General features: G+C 43.8%; 2 protein-coding genes across 3 annotated transcripts in view; both read left to right on the top strand.

Moving 5' to 3' along the window:
• Positions 1-8,060, top strand: part of PAK2 (p21 (RAC1) activated kinase 2) — a 49,608-nt gene extending 41,548 nt beyond the window's left edge. For both annotated transcript variants that reach the window (XM_064517156.1, XM_064517155.1), the window contains exons 13-15: positions 2,722-2,918; positions 3,540-3,677; positions 4,243-8,060. In XM_064517156.1, coding sequence (XP_064373226.1) covers positions 2,722-2,918; positions 3,540-3,677; positions 4,243-4,329 — 422 coding nt within the window. In that variant the 3' untranslated portion in view covers positions 4,330-8,060. The remainder of the gene's footprint in view (positions 1-2,721; positions 2,919-3,539; positions 3,678-4,242) is intronic.
• A 128-nt stretch (positions 8,061-8,188) lies between these two features.
• Positions 8,189-19,790, top strand: LOC112989474 (aquaporin-12-like). Its single transcript, XM_026110642.2, has 3 exons — positions 8,189-16,893; positions 17,948-18,064; positions 18,774-19,790. The coding sequence occupies exons 1-3, from the start codon at positions 16,287-16,289 to the stop codon at positions 18,956-18,958; spliced, it is 909 nt and encodes a 302-aa protein (XP_025966427.1). The 5' UTR covers positions 8,189-16,286; the 3' UTR covers positions 18,959-19,790.
• The last annotated feature ends 1,154 nt before the right edge of the window (positions 19,791-20,944 follow it).

Here is a 20,944-nt window from a genome sequence, read left to right as displayed (position 1 = left end):
TGGATGTCAGCAACAGAAATTCATTCCATTTTATAAAATCTATAACTCGCAAATAACAGGTATTGAAATTCTGAGCACCCCAAGACTGTAAGGCTGTGGGCATAGTAAACTGGCAGGATGTTGAAGCAAGTGTATTACCACATGAATGCATTGGTAAATATGAAATAAACTGGTAACGTAAAGTGAAGGAAAGGTGCAAATGGTTGCAAGAGAGAAGTGCAGCTAACTCTAGTGGCTTTATGGTCTTTTCAGGTTGTCATGATTTGCTTTTACAGTTTTGTCCTTTTCACTTAGAAGGTAACTAACAAGAAATTGTGCATTATTAACCATTTATGTTGCAGTCTAGTCTTACGCTGCACCTGTACTGGGGTCTCCTTTGCTTGGACTGAAAGTGTAATTCACTTTCATTAATAGAATCATGAAATGACAAAAGAAACTACTTGCTTTTCAGGTAATTGTCATGCATGCTATAACTTGTGTACAGTAAGTCAGTTTCTGGTGCGTGTAAACATGTGGCATCTGAAGGAGGAAGGAATTTGAAAGGTGGGAAACCATATGCAGAAGAGGTCAGATTGTTCAGAGCGAGGTGTGTTATCCGTTGTCTTGGCACCTAGAAATGCGCAAAGCATAAAGCTACCAAAGAATGAAGGGATGGTGTTTTTACAGTTGGGTAAGAATGTGGAATGCTATAAAAAAGCATCTCTCAGCAGTATTCCTTACTCTGGATGGCTTGTAGTCTAATGTCAGGCATGAGGTGCAGTGTGAGGAAGGGTTATAAGCAATCTGACTTGTTTAACCGCATTGTTGGTTGCACTGCTTACTTATAAAGGAGTTGTGTGTGTTCTGTTTGTTTGGTTTTTTTTCAGGGTGGTGGGTATTCAGGCACAAACTGAATGGGTTCAGAGGCTGGCGATAAGTGAAGAGTTACAGGAGAGAATGTGGCTGGGAAAAATTAACTGTGGAAGTCTTGAAAGATAGAAGAGTTGACAATGTAAAGACAAGTGGAGAAAGGACAGGGCTGTGGTAAGGGGCACTGAGGCAGCAGCCTCCATGAAGAAGCATTGGCCCCAAGAGATTGGGGGAAGATAAGGAGAAAGTGGAGACAGGAGAAAATAGGAGTTAGCTATTAAAATGTGCTATGTGAAGGATGAATATCAGTCTTGAGACTCGCCCTTCATTGACTGTGTGGTTATAGTACCTTTTACCAGTTGTTTGGGCTGGAGGGGTATAAGTTGCACCTTCTTCAAGCTCTTCCCTTTTCCCTGGAGGAGACTGGCTTCAGGGAAACTGCTGGCAGGAACAGAGGAGACTGACCTGCCTGTCACCTGAGCACTTTCTAGGGGTGACTTTCCAGCATTTGGAGGGATGACATGATAACAACTTTTGGAAGAAGGCAGCATCTAACTGAGGCTGTAAAGGCACATTCCCTGGCCAGATAAAGAATCTTGGGAAAGCTGCCCTCGCTGCTAATTTTCCCACATTCACTACTGGTGAAACTGGGATCTGCTTACAGATGAAGGGATGGACCTGCCAGGAGTTCTTGCTTGCCTTTTCTCCCTGCTGGTGGTGTGGTGCTGAAGGCGCTGTTTGGGTATCATGAGAAAAACTGCTGTTGCTTCTCTGATGTGTTTGTTGAAATAGGCTATTCTTTGAACTGAATATGACGCCTTCCAAAGGGCCCAACTGAAAAAAATGCTGGCTAGCTAGTTAGGGGCTAGCAGCTGCTCTAGGCTTTTCTCAAGGCAGCATTCTGACAGTTGGGGTGGGGGTAGTTCTTTGCTAAACCGTCCTCTTGGTGCAACTTAGCATTTTCACGACTGTGGCTCTTTTGTCAGCACTGCTTGGCATAACACTTTCAAAATCAATTTGAAATTTTAAATTCTCTCTCTTTCTCTCTCTCTCTCAAACTTAGTGTCAATGATAAGGTAAAATCTGGTTCCTGCCTTAACTGTGTTCTTAATGATGCTTTACATGCCTGGGAAGTGGGAGTGCTGCAGCTGGATAAAGTAACATGATGGAACATGCATTGCTGCTGCACCTGAAGGCTATAGGAATAGGTGACTTTTCTTGTTTTCTTGAGTGTGGTTGTTCTCTTCAGTACTTATCTTGTGGAAAGGTTTGTTTGTCCAGGTTCCTTCTGCTGAGTAGGGTAATGTTTCACTTATCTAAAGTCTTATATTGCTATACATGTCAGCTGTAGTACCTGTATTTGATGTCCAAATTACTGTGAAATGTTGAACTGGAGAGCTGCAGAAATAGAATCTGTTTAGTAGGGCAGAAGCCATGGTTTGTAGATTCATATTTTCTAGTTCAGGCAGTATAACGTACCATGCACAGAACAGTTTCTCTCTGGGTTCTGCTTAATTTCTTTTTTGTCTGGTACCAGTCTAGGAATCCTGAAGGAAGGATTGGGGAAAACATCATTCTTCTACAGGATAATGCTTATGCCCTTATTCTAGGGGACAAAAAGCCTTATCTTCATTCCATGGCAGTCTGCCTTACTTAAACACCTTCAGGTTTTATATCCATCTTCCACACTGAATCTTGTAATATGGAGAATATAGTTTAAAACGAACAAAAAAACAACCACCTCCCCACCCCCCCACCCCAAGCCTTTTAAGTGCGGAGGAGTAAAATATATTTGTAGTAATAGAGACATCTTCTAGGAACCCCACTTACCTAGGATGCACTGAAATAACTTTTAATTCTGTTATCCTACAGCCGACTTTGGTTTCTGCGCTCAGATCACCCCAGAGCAGAGCAAACGCAGCACTATGGTTGGGACTCCTTACTGGATGGCTCCTGAAGTGGTCACGCGGAAAGCCTATGGCCCAAAAGTGGATATCTGGTCTCTGGGAATCATGGCTATTGAGATGGTGGAAGGAGAACCCCCATACCTCAATGAAAACCCTCTGCGGGTAAGAACTCTAGACATGGCTAAAACTGTTTGTGGGTGTTTACCAGGTAATCATTTTCAGTGGATTCATGTAGTTTTCCTTTGATAGCATCTATGTGTAAAAAAAGAAAAAACTAAGCTTCAGCAGTGTAGGAAGATCCCCCCAAAAAGGATGACAGTTGTCTTGAATTTGCAGTCAGCCCTGCCCTGAATTCCTGAGATATTCTGTTCAGAAGATGAGTGAGGCATACTAATGGTACCTGCTTTTAACTAAAACATTAGGCTTTGAGAATTCTTCTGTCTTTAGTAGACTTCTTTAATTCAAAGACAGTAAATCCAGTAGGTTATGAAAAATGCTGGTTGACATGTCAGCGGCTAATGCTTTCTTTGCTATGGTATATAGATGTGTCTCTTAAGTATCTGTTGCTGAAAGGTTTTGAACATCTGCAGTCATTTTGCTACTAGCAAGAACAGGCCACAGCTGCGTAAAATTGTGTAGTGGCTTTCTTGCATTTACTCATTTAATCAGGGAGAGGAGAAGCAGGCTGCAGAACTCCTCCTAATCTAGGTATTGCCTCCAGGTAATTAATTGTGACATCTTTTAAACATTTGGCTTGGTTTTACAATATTCCTTATTTTACAGGCTTTATATTTGATAGCAACTAATGGCACACCGGAGCTGCAAAACCCCGAGAAACTGTCCCCAATATTTCGGGATTTCTTAAACAGATGTTTGGAGATGGATGTAGAAAAAAGAGGATCAGCCAAAGAATTGTTGCAGGTAAGAGTCAGCTTTTGATCAATCCCAGAGATACAGAGGTCGTTAGTGAAGTAAAGCTGTGATAAATGTCACTGTAGACTGACACCTTTTCTGTTTTGTATTTTCTCCTGAGGACTCTCTAGTGGAGAGTAGTTGGAGGGAACCATAGGCAAAGTCTGTAATGTCTGCTCTGAAGCCTTCCAAGCAGTAGCATGTGTCTTCTTTCTACCACTGCTAAATTATCCAACAGTATGTCAACTTACTGTAATATAGTCATTGAAATGAGCAGAACAGGAATGAGGGAAGATATTTGAGCAGGGAACCTCTTTGTAGTGAATTATTGAAGAAAGGCCTGTTTCAGGAAAAGGAGGGATGCCTATAAGGCCAGAGCTGCTATGAACCACTGCATTCTCTGGATCTGTCCCCTCTTCAGGAGCTCTGCATTGGTAGTGTTTTGCAGTGCTTTTCATGTCTGAGGATGAAAATCACTGTGTGGATAATGTGGCTTATACTTTTGTTGTTTTTTTTTTTTTTTTTTTTTTTACTTGTCTCCTACTAATTTACTGTGTTTCTCTCTTCCTGGCAGCATCCCTTCTTGAAACTGGCCAAACCTCTGTCTAGCTTGACACCACTGATCCTAGCAGCCAAAGAAGCAATGAAGAGTAACCGCTAACATTATTGCTATGGCCTTCATCTTTTTGTGGTGTTTTTGTTTTTTGTTTTTTGTTTTTTTTTTTTTTTTTTACAAATCTTTATAATATATGAAATTGTTACACTTCTGGTGGGAGGGAAGGGGTTTGGGGAAAAAGAAGTCTGCAAAAGGGAAGAAACTCTTATCCAGAAGACACCCAAAATAAATTGTGGTGACTCTAGTGAACCCTTTCTGCGGTCCAGAAGGAATTGAGGACTGAATTACTGGCCTTTTATTTTTTTTTGCAGACAGCCAAGGAAAGCCACTTACTGTGCCCAGGGTTTTAAGGGTTTTTGATGACTTTGCTGTAACAACTCCCATTCATTGTACCCTTCTGGGTACTTTCAATACTTGAATGACAAGATTCAAGCTTTCAGAGAGCAGCACTAATTTTACCTGCTGATCTCTTTCATTCTCCTCTTCCTCCCCTCTACCTATTGACTTTTAAATTGCTTTAGTAAGCCCCCATATGACTAGATTAACGGCAAGTGTGACAAATGTGAAGGTACATCTTGCCTCTTCTTCCTTTTACAGATTAGCTGTTACTGTACTGTAAAATTAACAGCTTGGCTACTTAAGAAATCATAATGTGTTGAAACGTTTCTTTCTTTTAAGAAGGAGAGAGGGGGAAGAGAAGTATTCACTATTTCTTACATGCCTGTGTTCTGTGTACTTCTGATCAAAGGTGTGACCTCTTTGTAGAAACTTCATGATTGGTCAAGTCTTTGGATGTCAGGTTACGGATATATGGAGAGGGGTCAGATACTTCATTTATGATCAAATGGTCAGTTAAAGTCAGGGCAAGAAGAAAATTCCAGCTGTCTTCCTGTCTGCTCTTTTTTTCCCGTTAGACTTGCCGGCCAGAAGCTTAAGGGATATTTTGCTTTGTGTGGTGAGCGGTTCAAAGACACGTATCTGTATTCTGACTTGGGCTTTGAGAGTTATGCTGGTGCCTTTGACTTTTTTATTTTACATTTCCCTTCTTTGTATCAAATACATTTTTGTATATGTTGTAATTTTTTCCCAAGCAAATAATGCATCAACCTATGGAGTTGTCAGAATTTAAGTATTAGAGCTATTTTTTCCATTTTTGTATGTGCTCCATTTGTACTAATGAAATCAAAAGAACAAATAATCAGATCTGAGGTCACTGAAGATACAGGATTTTTAAAATACAGTTCAAACAGAAGATTACAAACACCTGGGAATGCCGAAGTGCTGTCCTGTGAAGATAAAGGTTGAGAGTGGAGAACAGTGCTGTCAGATGTTAATGGGGCTTATTTGAGTGGCTGGTTCGAGGCTGAAGAGACTCGATATGTTACACTGGTCCTTTCTCACTAAAGACATTTTACCAGCTGGAATCGCTGAAGTCAAATATTCAATGCAAGAAAAACTGCCTCCCTCTAGAGGCAGTGAACAACTTAAGTGGTTGAGTTCTTGGGGTATTAACAGAGGCACCTGTAGAAGAATCTATGGCCCCGGCTTCTTTTAGTGCCGCAGTCCATGCATTTCAACCTCCAGAACAGTTTAATGAAGAGCCAACTGTAATTACAATGTGCCAAATGATTCTGTGAAAGAACAGCCATTCATTTAGTGGGAATCCACATTTTGTCGCGTTCCCAGGGGGCGGATTCTTAGATGGGTAGGGTTACGGCTGGGTATGGACAGAGGAGGACCCCAAATTAAAATTTGCATGCACTTTTACAAATGTTGCTGGCAGAAGATAAAGTTGTTGTTTTAGATAAGTTCAGTATTCATATAGAGATAGAAATAAAGATGTTTTGGGGACTGGTAGCCAAGATATGACAAAACTAACTTCCAGGTGCAAGTGGCTGGGCCAGAACAGCTGAGCCTGTTTGTGTTTGTGAGGAAGGAGAAGTGAGGCAAGGGTCTCAGTTTTTGCTGCTGCTCACTAGCTGCTAGGAAATTGCTTTGTACCAACAGGATGCCTTATTTTGTAAGGAACCACAGTATGACGGTTCAGTTTGTATTCTGGCAAACTCTTCTGTGATAGGTACCCAAGTAAATTGCTAACTCTACCATTAAAGGAATAAATATCCCTCTAGCTATAAGCACGAGAACATTCCTGATTTTTAAATTCAAGAAAGGGTCGCTTTCCAGGAAAATAATTCTAAGATGTGCTTCCCAGGCAAAATGCCTTAAGGACACCGTCAACACTATAATGGCAATGCCACTGGTTTGAATGCATCTGGCTTCCTGATGAAAAGAAAGTAACAAGGAGGCTTGGCTAAGATTTAAAAAAAAATCCTTTCTGATTGATGGCTCCCTCTTTGTCCGTTGCTGGCAATGGACTTTTTGAAACTCCTTCTGCCAGAGTTAAACTGGGAGCTTCCTCCCCCCACCCCCCTTTGGATGGCACACTCTAGGCAGCAAGATAAGTATAACTTGTGCTGAATTTAGATTTTTTTAAATAGAAAAACATGAAATCATAAATAATTTTAACTTATTAGTTCACTTTTACTGATAAATGAGAATGTTTTTAATCTTGTATTACAATATTTGTTTGCTAGGAGATGATTAGGAGTCTACTTAGGAGGTAATTTCTGAACTTGAAGTCATTTTAGCAAACAAAACTTAGCCTGTTTGAGGAGTTACCAAAACATATCTCAGTGCTTGCTATATGATCGGGAATAGTATTTAGCATTGCACTTGGAAAGTATACATCTCTCCCCTTCCCCACACAGCATTTTTATTGCTATACCGTTAGGTTTCTTAACACCTGTTGCCAGAAATTAGGGTCAGAGATGGAGTTAGATAGTAACTGAGTTGGCAGAAGAGGAAAGTACGGAGGAGGATGCTGTACTGTGTTTTTGTGCGTTAGTGGGTTGGGCATCGCTTTTCCAGCGATGTCAGCTGTATGTGTGCACAAAATCCAGAAATACAAGCTATATTTTTTTCCCTGAAGGGGAGCAGATTAGCATTCATAAAACTTGCTGCAGTGCTGTTCATCCCAGCTGTGTAACTAGGGCAGACGAATAGAGAATAGCCAGAGATGGGGTAGCTGCTGAAAAGGAGGGCATTGCTTCTGAAAGTGCTAGGAGTCCTAGATGTCTCGCTTTCTTGTTCGGGTGCCAGCATAAGATCCTGAATCAGATTGTAATCAAATATCCATGCCAGTAATATAGCCAAAGCGTTATGTACAATGGCATGATTAGTTGTATATAGGGTGCTGGGCAGCTTACGGCTTACATCTAATGTGTGATTCCTGTTTTTTTCCATATCATAGAATAAACCAGGCTTCCCATCGGAAGTAAGCATGGCATTGGGAATGTGCACTTTGATCTGCCTAGATGTTAGCAAGATGAGTTGTGGGATGTGTTTTCCTCCCCGCCAAATGCAGGGAGGTGCAAAAGGTGTGTTTAGACCAGGTCTGAGAAATCGGGTTCCTTTGTCAGAGGGGATGGGGGGTGGGCTGGGAAGGGAGCAAGGAGATTGTTAAAGGTCTCTACAGCTGCAATTGAATAAATGTCTCTGGTCTGTTTTCCCTCTGTTCCTCACATAATCAATGGAAACGGAAGCAGGTGCAAGCTTTTTTTTTTTTTTTTTTTAAATCTGTCTTCAGATTTTAATGTTGCCTTTTGTGTAATTTAATCCCATTATGTTATTTAATTGTTACTGCAATATTAACTACTGTATTTGTTGACTGTTTAATAACTGTTCTTTCAGGGCTAGAAATAAACTTTTAAAAAATGTTTCGTTTTTCCCCTCCCCATCCCCTTCATGATTTTATATCTTTTAGAGTAGCTGAGAAGAGAAAATGTTTAGATGTTTTAATGAGATCAGCAGAATGTATTTGTTTGTAATTAGGCTTCTTACCAACACTTTAATTATGATGGATATAATTTTATGCTATGCTAGCCTATCCTGTTTCTCCTTAAATTTTATCACTTCTCAGTGTCTGTACCAAGCTTCTGGGATACCTGCAAGCTTTCCTGGCTGCCACGCATTGCTGGCAGTCGGTCCTGCCTCCTGCAAAATGTTCCAGACCACTGAATGAGGAGAGCCAGATTTGAAACATCCTCTTTACCCATCATGGACCAGATATCTCTTGCTCCCTTTACTTGTGGAGCAAAGCAGCAACTGCTCAAAGAACAGGCTAGTTCGGCAGCATTGCATCTTTCAACTTCCAGACACCATAAATAGTGCTTTGTTAGTGACCGGGTTCGGAACTGATGGGCCAGTAAACTGGGATCAGGCTCTGGCAATATGATGTTCCAGTAACCATTCCAAGACTGCTTTATTGCTCTATGAACATCATAATATCCTGCTGGTAAATATTACAGTGTAGGAAACAAATGACCATGGGGAATGAGCTGTCCTGTCATCTGTTTGGAAGACTTGACTACTGCTTCTGCACCATCCCCTCTGATCAGCATTTGACTGGTAGAGCTGAACCGAGAGAGGAAGTTGGGTGTGGACAAGTGACCTAGGTTTTGGGATGAGATTGATAGTGCCTGTTGGTAGACTTTGGGGACTTTCTCATGTGTTTCATCTAAATGTTACTACAAAAGTGATTGTGTTGGCATTGCAATCTAGCTAAAGAAAAGGACATGTAAATGAACTTACTTTGGGGTTAAGATTGGTTCAGTTGAAAAACAGATGAAGTTCCCTCTCGGTTGTGAATGTCAAGATCTCATCATACTGTGTATTTCCCATGTGGCGACACTGGGAAATCATCTCTCCCCTTACTTAGATGTCATACAAGATTTGCTCATACCACTGACAAAGGGAAATGAAGAAACAGCTCATCTCCAGCAGCCTTTTTGACCAGATATGAAAATGTTATTTTGCACAAAGCACCATCTCTTCAGGTTCATTACCTTGTTGGAGTATCTTTGTGTTTATATATAGTTGACCCTTTGTGCATTTAAACTGATGTTCTCTAACACTGCCTTTAAGTGATGCTTGTATTTAATCTTTTGGGGAAAAAGTCAACAAGAGGAAAGAGAAATTGCTTAGTGGAACTCACTGGTTCACCTGGATATTAGTACTTGTGCTGCTTTAAGCTGAGCAGGATTTTGGCTGAATGCAGTTTGCACAAATGAAAAGTTTCTAGTTTCCTGCTTGATAAGTTCATAACGTAGTTGTAATGTAGTGGTTTAAGTCTTGTGTGAACTTGCTTTTTACTTGCATATATCTAGTCTAAGCTAATAACAAGAACAGCCACATCTTTTTGGTCAGTTTATTCAAAATATTTAAAAATGGTAAATCAAGTTAAAGCACAACAGTATTGCTGTAAAGTCAGAGGAAATGACTTTTCACTTTCGTGGCTGCACTTTGGTTGCAGTGACTTCATCACAAAACTGATCAGGATTATTTGAATTACACCAGCAGTAATAGGTGAACACTGAAAAAGTGTCTTCATTTCTAATTAGAATTTTTGCAGTGGTGCTTGAAGACAAGTGTTGGGTTTCAAGTGTAATTATATGGCTCATAGACAATCACAGCAGTGGTCCACACAACTGCTTGCAGTGATTCGTGCAGCTGCTACTTTCCCCCCTATTCTTATAACTTTCATTTTGCTGAATATTTGATCACTTGAATCTCTGTGATGGTTGTTCTTAGTGCAAGTAGTCATCCTGGTCAGGCCTGACAACATCCTACAGCCCTCACTTACGTGAAGAAGGTAGGTGAGATTTCACTGAGCTGAGCTATGTTCTTGATGGTTGCTCTCCAGATGTGTGCATGAAGCAGATTTTTCCAAGAGTGTTCTTTGCCCTACTTTGAACTCCAACCTAAGAAAGCATTTTCTGAGGAAGAGTAGCAAGTGAAAACAGTGAATTTGTGACTGTAATTTTACTATAGCTTGGCTACCAAGAAAGAAAACTGCAATCTGTTGTGAGGGAGGAGGGTAGCAGCGGTGCAGCTTTTCTTACTATCTTACCTGTTGCATTGCAGTGATGGTACTGCTTTTTTCCTTTCCTGTCTGTCAGCCAGTGTCTGAAGGGAGAGTATCTTCCAGCACAGTACAACTTTTTAGGAATCCATTTACCTGTTGACCTGGTTATTGAGACAGCCTGTAGGAACTGATGATATTTTTGATGGGGCTTGCCCACTAGGAAGTTAACAGTGATTGTTCATTTTCTTTAGGACACAAAAAAGCCACCAGACTTCTGCTTCCTCAAAAATTTCTCTGGCACTATCCAATGATTTGGAGAAGATGCATTGAATCAGTAGCGAGGAGGATGGGACTGGCTGGATTAGCTGGCACAGTACGTTTCAGTGCATAAACTCAAGCTGCTGGTGTTTTCTGCAGGATTTAGGAGTAAAGAATCTGGCTCAGGATAACTCCAGATCAAAGGAGAAGCAGCTTGTATGACTCAGGGCAGCCCTTGGCTCCCATGTAATTAATTTCCACTGTGCACTAGGGACTGGCCGTCTCTGCGTAGTAATTGCCTACCTCTGTGGCTCCATACGAGCTGTGCTATGCAGGATCCTGTGGCTTCAAGGGCTTTAGGTATTTGAAAAGAACTGATGTTTCAAACGGTAGTCAAGTGGTCTCTGTGTTGGCAACTTAAGTGTCTTTCAGAGCAAATTCCAGTGTTTTGGAGGAAAAAAAAGAGAAAACATTGGGGTTTTTTATCACCAAGTATTTGAATCTCTTGGTTCGGATAAAGGCATTTTATGGTGGCTGATGCTTCTGCTAATAGCGTCTTCTGTGCTGGAGTAGAAGGGGAGCAAAACCTTTGCATTGCTCTCTGCACCCTATGTGGGATGTTTGGGGGTGGCGGTGGGGGGGATAGATGCTCTTTTTCCATATTGGGTACAGCAGTCTTCTAAACGTGAGCTGGGTGTTCCTGTGGACAGACTTCTCCCTTGAAGTCAAGGTTTCCAGAGCCAAGTAGCATACATCTTTGTTAATTTTTCCTCACAGAGAATGTTTGTTCTCAGAATTTGGGTCTTTGCACGAAGCCAAATGAATTGTGGCTGTACTCGACCCCCTTTTTTGTGTCGTGCTGCCTTGTAGATGGGTGGCAAGACATTCGTGTGTATGAGGAAACCTGATCGCAGGTTTCTGATACCTCATCACAGTGCCTGATCACCGGTGGAGCTGCTGTTGGGTTTTGGAGAAGAATTTTCCTACCCAATAAAAATCTTCAATAACCTCAATGTAAACTTATTTCAGCTGTAATTATTATTGAGTGTGAAAATAGCATGGTAGGGGGAGCTAGTGTGTTACAGTTTGGGTGCTGTTACCCTTCAACATTTTCGGAGAGTGTTTATGTTGTTTAACTGCCTGCGGAAATGCCCCTACCATTTGCCACTTGTTCATATCACCACCTTATGGCTAAAATAAGCATGTAAAATATCTGGCTTTGACGCTCTTGTAGTTCTTGACAGCCCTAAGCAAATTTGATTTAGAATGGAAAATGATGTCCTGACCATGTTTTTTTTAATTTTATTTTATTTTATTTATTTATTAATTCTGGAAAATGCATTTGGAAAAGCCTCAGAAGAAAGCAACTTGTGTTCATCTCAAATGCCTCTTTTTTTATCCAGCAACGTCCCAGGAAAACGGACAGAGAATCTAGTAAACTCTTCCCATGTGCTGTGAGCTCCTGCAGTGCCGAATGCTCTGATCCATTGCTGTTATTCAAATCCCTAGCAAAAACCGGCACAAACTTAATGGGAGTAAACCAGCTGCTTGCGTATCTCAGTCATTGTCATTATTTGATTTGGTAATTATATTCATAAGCAACTGTTTACAGCTCCTCTCTCAAGCCTGGCTTCAGTGTCGTGTAATTGCAGGGTGTGCCATGGGCATAGTTGCAGGCTGTGTACAGGCAATAGATTTTAAAGACCTCTGAGCAGTTACTTCCTAAGCCGCAACACAGTTTTACTTTTAAAAGTGAAAGGTGAAATAGGTTCCTATGGGAAGGAACAGATACTGGATTCTTACCTTTTCAGTTTTCAGCATGTATGTCATGAAACGGTTTTCTATGTCATAGCTGTGGTGTTTACTTGCTTTTTAGACATTAGCATATGGCAATCTATCTTTGTATAGCTTTTTCTTATAGCAGTAGTTGGAAATGTTTTGATTTAAAGAGGGTGCGTTAAAACCCATTTTTTTAGATCCATATGAACCTTCCTCAGTGGCTGTGCTTACACTGAAAGCTTAAGCCAGTGCAGTAGAGCTGGGTGTTTTGAATAGGCGCTACTCTGTGTAGTGTGGATCTTTAATAAGCGGAGAGACATGAACTAAAATGGGGAGCCTGAGCCCTCTGACGGCTTCTTTGCAACAGGAGGCTTGGGAATTTCTACATTCAGCTCCTGTCCGTAGTGCTTGCCTTGCTCCCTTCGCTGTCGCTGGGGAAAGGACATGGAGTAAGGCGTTGCTTGCTGCAAATTGGGAGGTAACCACCTGCTGTGTGTCACAGAGAGGTTGAGCCGTTCTCCAGGTGGGAATATAGAGGGACCTGTTGAAAAGCTCTTGTCAGGCCTATTGAACTCTGTCTCTTGCAACAAAGACTCCAAATGCTGATAGGAAGGATTGAGACATGGTTGGGGGAAAATATTTTGGCCGTTCCTCTGAGTTGCCCGTTTCCTGTGCCCAGTGACATAGGTGTTCTCTTGCAGGGACTTGGTCATTTAGGCTAGTCTTGCTAGGCCCTTTTAAGGTTCTGCTTCTAAAGACGAGAGTTTTGGAGAAACACCACTTTGGGCTGGGGTAGGAGGGACAGAAAAACTATTTGGTGTTTGATGTTTATTTATTGTGGACTTTTTTGTGGTGATGAGCAGCTTAGTCTAACTGATACTTTACTACCACCGGTACTGAGTTTTCACTTAGCCAAAATAACTAATTTTATGAATCCTGTCAAGTATGTTTCATTGCCCTTTATTAGGGCAAGGTCTTTTGTTCATGTGAGGCCAAAGGTGCACACTTGTACTGCATTCTGGAGGGAGAAGTAGGTTACCCTGTGTAAAACTGTGATACGTTTTGGGGCAGGCAGACCAAGAAAGGGCAGTTTTGGTGCGAAGGTCATGGGCTTGGAGGATGGGGTACTCAGAGTGTGATCTCTCTCCCTGCTTGGCTTGTAAAGATTTGCAAAGCAAGTACTGTGGGCTGCTGCCGCAAGGGAGCACTGAGCACTTGCCGGGAGCACCGTCCGGTGGGCACTTGTGATAGAAATGACTAGCGGGAGGGAGATTGCAATGGGAGAAAGTGCTGCTATTGCTGTTAGTGTTGGAAGGAGGAGAGATTTGAGGTTGTCTGACTGCCACAAAAAACCTCCAAAATGCCCTGATGTGCTTTTACCAAAATGTCTAGTTTTCTATCTGCTGCAGTAAGGCTTGTGAGGGAGAAAGACCAAGCAGCTCCAGTGTGCTAGAAGCATTCCCTGTTTTTGGGGGTGGATCTGCATTGCCAGACTAACAAAGTAGCTGTTTTGAACTGCATTAAGTGCCTAATCCTCGGCTCAAGTTTGATTCAAACCTGTGTCTCCTGGAGATTTCTTTTTTAAAACTACTAGAGGGAAAATAAAATTGAATAAATAAAAGCTGTTGGATTTTGGTTCCTTGCATTCCTTGTGTGTGTTAAGCTGTTGATTGCATGGTGAAAAGAGTCTGCCTATTTGCTGTTGCTTCCTGTGCCAGGGTAAGAGAACAGGCTTTGCTGTGGGCATAGTATACCCAGCATAGTATACCCTATGCTGCTTCTGTTCTTTCCTTCACTTACTGTCCCCTTTCTTTCTACAGAGCCTGCGATCAGTGGGAATCTCTGTGTCACCAGTAACCCCTGCCAGTCGCTGGGGCAGAGAACTCAACCTCCGGAGTTGTGCGTGGAGCAGCTGTGCATCTTGTCACCTACGGTTGCTTGTCAGATCCATCATGGGCTCAAAGATCGAAGCCATATGTGTTAAGGATGGTTTGGGTTTCAAAAGTTGGATGATAATGAAACCACGACTCTTTTTCTCATACTCTTTTACAAAGAAGTATTCCCTATGTTTATGATAGGCACAGCCATTCTGTAGCTGCCTGGTGAGTTGGGAAAGTGTCTTGGATCCTGTCGCTGGAACGTGTGTTAGTGTTATCAGCAGGAAGTGTTGAAATGTTTAATTTTTTTGGCTCCTCGTTGTTAAAATGCTGCCTGCAGCAAACGGCAAGTGTGGTTCATGCCGACAACAAACAAGGTGAGTTCTTATTCAGGCAGAGACTAGGGAACTTTAAGCAAGTGAGGCTTTCAAATTCACTGAAGTTGATGAACTTCTCTGTGGCTTATACTGGTTCTGTGCTATTTTTGAGTGTGCCCAAAATGCTGGAAGAAAGGTAAATCTATTGCTCCTGTAAAAAAGGAGCAGGGAAGCTATGTAGCTAGGTTTTAACTTCCATTCTCATAAAAATACTGAGTCAAGTAATTGGTGAGCACCTGGAAGATGACAGGGAGAAAAATAGTGTCAGCATGGATTTGTTGCTGTCAAGGATTCATTGTCTAGGACCTATTAAGTGGGGCCCCAGAAAGCCTGTGCAGAGCTGTATCACAGTTACTCGTTAACAGCCTGGATTACAGTACACAGAGCATGTGTTAAGCAGGTGTCACCCGTATGAAGAGAGCTGCATGTTGAAAAGAGACCAGAGGGTTTGAAGTGATCTTGATAAAGCAAAGAAGTGGTTTGAAAGAGGCTGAATGCAGTTGAAATGGAAGGGGCTGAACTTGCCGGCTGGTGGATGCAAGCTGGGTTGCGAGTTGCAGAGCAAATGTCACGGCAAGATGTACGGATGCGAGGAGCATCTGCCAGCTCTTCTGGCCCTCGGCCTGCTGCAGTGCCGCTTCTAGTGCGCAGCGTTGTGTTTCAGGGCAGATGCCAGCAACTGAAAAGGTCACTTGTTTTTGATCACAGATCTATTGGGACAGCATTAGAAGTCACAGGCTGAAATTTAAGGGAAAAGTTCAGGTTAGACATGAAAGAAAACTTCTTAATGTAAAGCTGTGAAGCACTAGAATAGATTTACTAAGGGGGGGGGGGGGATGCCTGTCAAGAGAGCACTTTAAACACAGATTTGGCAAACATAATCCTGTAAAGAGTAATGTAGGTAGAGCTGGCTCTGCCTTGGGGCAGATCAGTGCTCTCGAGGTCCCACCTTCCTAAACTTTGGAGCTGCTGAATTGTCTTTGGCGGTCCCTCACGCCCACCCCCACGCCTCTCCTTGGACTCATTTGGAAGGAGAGGCCGTGAAATCCATGAGCTGATTTTTGGGGGACTCCTCTGCTCTTTTGCTGCAGCACTGTGAGCCTTCTCTTGAATGCGAGGGGAAGGCCAGTAAAGGAGGGATGTGAACTTCTTGCCTGCCCTGAGCAAGGCTTGCTCAGCCCACCCTGGCTTTCCAAGAAAAGTCCCTTTGCTTCCCAGGCTTGGGGTGGGGGAGTAGGTTGTGGTTTATGGTCTCCAGTGAGAACAATTTTTTTTTGCTCCTTTTTTAAAACCTGAACAGCTCCAGAGAACTGCCACAAGCTCTCAGATAAACATGTTGGGGGGAATGAGGGGGATCAGTCAGTGACTACTAGGTGGAGATGACGTGTAGATCTCCTTGTTGCAGCAAATAGGAAGCTGTCTGCTGATCTAGCTGCAGATAAGTCCACCAGCTTGGTGAGCAGCAGGCATTGCTCCATGAAGGAGAGGTTACTGTGACCTGAAGGATGTCATCTTTCTGATGGGGGAGGAGGTTCTGGCTGATAGAGAGGAGCAGGCACTGATATTTCTTGCAGGTGATATTGTAGGTGCCGTACTGGCAGCTCCCTCTGTTTGGAGGGCAGCATGTGTGGCTTTTCGCAAGGACTCCCTTGGCAGCTGACTGGGTGCCTCTCAGACTATGCCACGTTTGCTTAAATACAGCTTTATAAAGAGGAGGTGCAGAAGCCTTCCCAGCTTTCTTTCTGGCTGGTGAAAGTGCTCCAATCTCTTCCTCGCGTGGCCTTTGATATGGCAGGCTTGAATGTTTCTATTGCTTTTCTTTTCCTGACTGTGGGCATCTGTGAGGTAGGCAGGCAACTTTCCAAAAGACTTCTGTCTCTTGGAGCATACTGTTGTCTTGCCAGAGAACTTGTTGGCTCATTACAGTTGTGTGCAGGCTGCCTTGAACTGAGGATGCTGATGGAGATTGGCCTGTGGGGTGGTGGCTTTGGCCCAGATGTGGCCCTGACTCTGCTCTTCCTTCTTTTTGTGGCTCATGGCGCCTCATTCGATGGAGCATCTGCTAATCTGACCGTCTCTCTCCAAGAATTCCTGATCCTGGACTCCGGCTTGGCCGCAACTGCTGCCAAGCTTCTGGCCCAGTTTATAGGCATGGGCATGGGCCAGGTTATCACTAAGTACTACTGGTCCTGGGAGCTGACGGATTTCCACCTCATCCAGAACCTAATGTCTTTGGAGTGCAGTTCCTCCCTCCGTACGTCATTGTCTCATGGTGTCTTCGTGGAAGGTGTCTGCTCTTTTCTTTTCCACCTAGCGATTCTCAAGTTCCACCACAGTCGCCCAATGTACCGGGTCCCTGCCCTGGCAGCAACTGTCACCTTGCTGGCTTATATAGGTGAGTAACTCCTCCCTTTTTTCTTTTCTACAATGTCACATAGATAAAAAAAAAATGTCAGAAAAACACCTTATTTGTGGGGAAGGAACAGTCTCAGTCAAGACCCAGGACTTGAGGTGTGAGATGGTGATTACTAAACTTTTTTTCTACTCATTTTGGAGAGTATTCCTGCTGGATGGAGACAACTGTTAGGAGATCTAGGCAGCAGGCAGCCTATGCTGAAACTAGCCTGACTCCTAGGCTAGAGGTCTTGAGGGACATTGTGGATGTTAAGTGGCAGCTATGGAAAACATTAGGGAATGCCTCTCTCCTCTTGCACTTCTGTGGCTCCTCACTGCTGCCCTGACTGTCTCAGTTCTGCCCAGGTGAAGCAGGTAAAACTCTCACCCCCATTTCACAAGCGAAGTGTGGGCTCAAGCGATGCTGAAGCTTGCCCAAAGACTCTGGGAGCACAGTCGTTGAATTTCCCCTGATGCAACCCCTCCGTGATGCCCTAATGAGCTCTTCTGTTTCTTGTAAAGCTCTGACCCAGGGCAGCAAGGGTGGGATTTGCCAGCGGGGCCTTTGGCTACCCTTGTTATACAATCAAGGAGACACAGCAGCTGGGGATGGCTAGCAGAGGACTGTGGAGTCTGCAGCTGGCAGGGAGCTTGCAAATTCTCCTGGAAGGTGAGAGGGGTTGCCAGTGTACCCCCTGCAGATCTCCTGGAGCCCACTGGTTGTGGTTTGGTACGTCTGCCACACTTGGCTTGGTCAAGCTGCTAAGGCACCAGTGGCTTAGTGAGCTACTGCAAAGGTTGAAAGTATCCCCAGGGGAAATGGACAGGAAGGTGGGAATGGTGGGAAGCTCTTTGGAAAGCAGGTCCTGGAAAGGCAGAGCAAAAGCCACCTGAATGTGAGATGTTAGAGAAGGAGGGTTGGGGGATCTGTTTCCAGAGCAGTACAGAAACAAGGCTGCTCTGATCCTGCCACTAATGCAATAGTCCTTATCAGTGCAAATCTCTAAAATTACACGTGTGAGTGAGACTGATTGCTCTGCTTCTTTCCCATGCAGCTGAGCCGTTCACAGGGGCCTTTTTCAATCCTGTCCTTGCCACAGCTGTTACCTTCCACTGCTCAGGGAGCAGCCTGCAAGAGTATATCCAAGTTTACTGGCTGGGGCCCCTTGCAGGTGAGATCTGCCCGGGAGGTACTGCTCCACAGTGCAAAGGACAGTTGGGGGTGGGAGGTTTAGGGAGGACTGGGCACTTCCCCTGTGTCCGCTGGTGGCCTGCAAGGAGGAAATGCTGTTAATAGAAACTGTTCCTGATGAAGGGCTGAACCTCAGCCTTGCCAGTGGCAAATGCCCTTTTTCATATTCCTTTCCTGTCACTTGAGTCATGCTTTTACTATGTTTTATCCAATTTCTATATGGAACATAGACAAAACAGACAAAATCTCTCTCAGGCCAAAGTCTGCCAAGCTTGGGGAGAATCAAGCTAGGATGTTTTAGGAAATGATAGGTTGAGCTATGTTTTTGAGGTTGTCTGCAGCTTCAGGAAGACCACAGTGAACTGTATACTTGCTGCCTGGAATGCAGAAAGCAGGAAAAGATGACCACTGTCAAAGAACTGGTGTGGTTTAACCCTTTTGAGCCAAAACAAGCCTTGCTTTTACTTTTAGGCCATGATGGTTGAACTCTCCTTAAAGTAACATAGCAAGGGCCTTCTAGATACTGTTGGTGGGGACTTTTGCTGTGCTGAGCTGGCTTTTGGTCATGAGCAGCATTGTGGCAAGGGTCTCCAGAATAATTGCTTAGCCATGGGGAGGGTGGGCACGTTTGATGCTGCACATTGAAGGCGTACATTCAACATAAAGGAAATGGCCTCCTCTCCTTGCAGGAATGCTTGCTGCCCTCTTGCTATACCAAGGGAACATCCCAAGACTTTTCCAGAAAAACCTGCTTTACAGTCAGAAGAGCAAATATAGGATACCCAAGGCAAGAGTGGTGCATGTACCTGGAGACAGCAGAGAACAGAGGTGGAAGAAGAAAGGGGAGAAGAGCAACTTGGAGCTGAGCGCCTGAGATGCACGTAGGCTTCAGGGGGGCCCTTGCAGCCGCTGTGATGGGAGTGGGTTTCCTGGCACAGAGGATTTTGCATGCTCAGGCCTCCCGCTCTGCCGCAGGATGTGCACCCATTGCTGCAGATTTCTGGACTAAGCTGGCCACGTTGCAGGCCCAAGAGCTGCGATACGATGTGCGGGCCCTGTGCATCTTGCCCAGCACCAGTCCTGGCTGTGTGGTCACTGCTACAGGCACAGCTGCAGGAGGAGATTTTTTAAAGCATCCTGTGGGATTTGGACAAGGTAATCTTAACAGGATGTCTGAATCCCTTAGGCTTCATTAAAAATGGCTTTTCTTTTTAAGGCTGGTGAGCCTGGAAAATTTCAAACATGCAGTGTTGGCTCAGTGGGGAAAATGAATATGTTTGCATAAGTAGCTCATTGTCTCCTGTATTCAGGAAGCGTACAGAAACTGAGAACCATTACATGGGTATGCTTGAGCAACTTTGAGTTTATTGCATTGTTCAGCGCTTGAAATAATCTGAATATGTCTCTTGCAGTCATAAAAACAGAACAAAAACCAATAACCATACTGGATGCAGTCATAGTTTAGAGGCCCTCCTCCCCTAAGTAGGTGGTTGTTCAGCCTGTGTTTCATGTGTTGCTGGTGAGCTATAAGGCATCAAGAAATGGTGCATTAATTTTTTTTTTTTAATTAAAAACCCAGCAAATATGTGTGAGCACTTGCAGACTGTCAGAGGGATCCAGCCCTGGGCTGCTCTCAGTGTCTAAATGAAACATTTCTAATGATAAAACTATGGTTAGTGAAATAATGATTAAAAACGTTTAGATGAGTGGTGTCATTCCTTGCCATACCTCAGCTACCAAGCAAAAAATAAAGAAATCTGGTCCTGGGGATTCTTTCTTTCCCAGCAGGGTCTATGATCCTTCCCAGCTCACTCACTTGCTCCCTGCCATTTCTCACCCATTCGCTTGCTTGCATAATGCTGGATTAGGAAAAACTGTCCAGAGGATGACAGCCCTTGAGCTGTATTCCTTGTGGTTGCACCTTGCCTTTTTGCTGGATGGAAAGTGCTGGGAAGAGCTGAGTTCCTGCTCTGCTTTTCCATGCGTTTGGTTTCACTCTGGAAATGTGCACTGTGGGGTTCCCGTTGCGGGTGAGTATTTGATACGTATCTTCCAAAGCAAAGATGCTTGTTTTGTCAGTTCTCCCTCTCAGTCACTTTGTGTAATGATGGAGTACAAAAACCATGCTTCTGGAAGGAAAAACCTCTTGGTTCATACTACTGTCCCCATCCTGCGGTTTTTTTCACTGGAGACCCAGCTCCCCGTTTGCTGGCACAGAACAGTGATTTTCAAGCTTGCTGGGGGGTCCCTAAGAAACTTTCCGTGGGGTCTCTGGGCAAGCAGGTGAATGAACTGTGGCTGCTGGAGGAGGATGTGGCATCAAAATTGCAATATGGCTCCTGTGTGTCTGAGCTGTGCTGAACGTGACCATTTGGGGCGAGCTAAGCTCATCTCCAGTGTACCCCTCTCTGAATGGGAGACACCAAAGAGGTTTTCTAACTGATTATGCTCCAAATGTCACTTGCTCTGGAAGGGTATAATCTAATGTCTGATAATTGCGGAGCAGAGCAAGGAGCAAAAGGCTGAACCCACTATCCTGACAAGGCATTAAGGGGATGTGGGGCGAGTCCTGCTTGGTGGGGGGGAGGTAGGAGCAGTTCTGTGTGTGTTCAGCATTCCTGAGTATTGAATCTCAGTGACTCCTTGTGAAGAGAAGTCTTGCTTTCCCTTTGAGGCAAGCAAGAATTTGTTGTAAGCTGCATTTAGGATGTAAATGATGTATATTCTTTCAAAAACCAGCTCATCCCTGGTGGTCATGTAGAGGTAGCTGAGAGGATCCAGTTGCTGTCTGTATACAGTGTTTCCTGAGGGCTCAGTCCTGCAGCCTCGTGAGATCTTTGGAGATCTTGGGAGGGCAGAC

The sequence above is a fragment of the Dromaius novaehollandiae genome, chromosome 9 (genome assembly GCF_036370855.1).
Source record: "Dromaius novaehollandiae isolate bDroNov1 chromosome 9, bDroNov1.hap1, whole genome shotgun sequence".
NCBI lineage: Eukaryota > Metazoa > Chordata > Aves > Casuariiformes > Dromaiidae > Dromaius > Dromaius novaehollandiae.
This window is presented reverse-complemented; position numbering and strand designations above follow the sequence as displayed.

Excerpts from the sequence above, each read along its gene's own strand:
- LOC112989474 (XM_026110642.2), top strand. The coding sequence starts at position 16,287 with ATGGCAGGCTTGAATGTTTCTATTGCTTTTCTTTTCCTGACTGTGGGC. Across the intron at positions 16,894-17,947 it reads CACCTTGCTGGCTTATATAG|CTGAGCCGTTCACAGGGGCC; the intron begins GTGAGTAACTCC and ends TTTCCCATGCAG. Across the intron at positions 18,065-18,773 it reads CTGGCTGGGGCCCCTTGCAG|GAATGCTTGCTGCCCTCTTG; the intron begins GTGAGATCTGCC and ends CTCTCCTTGCAG.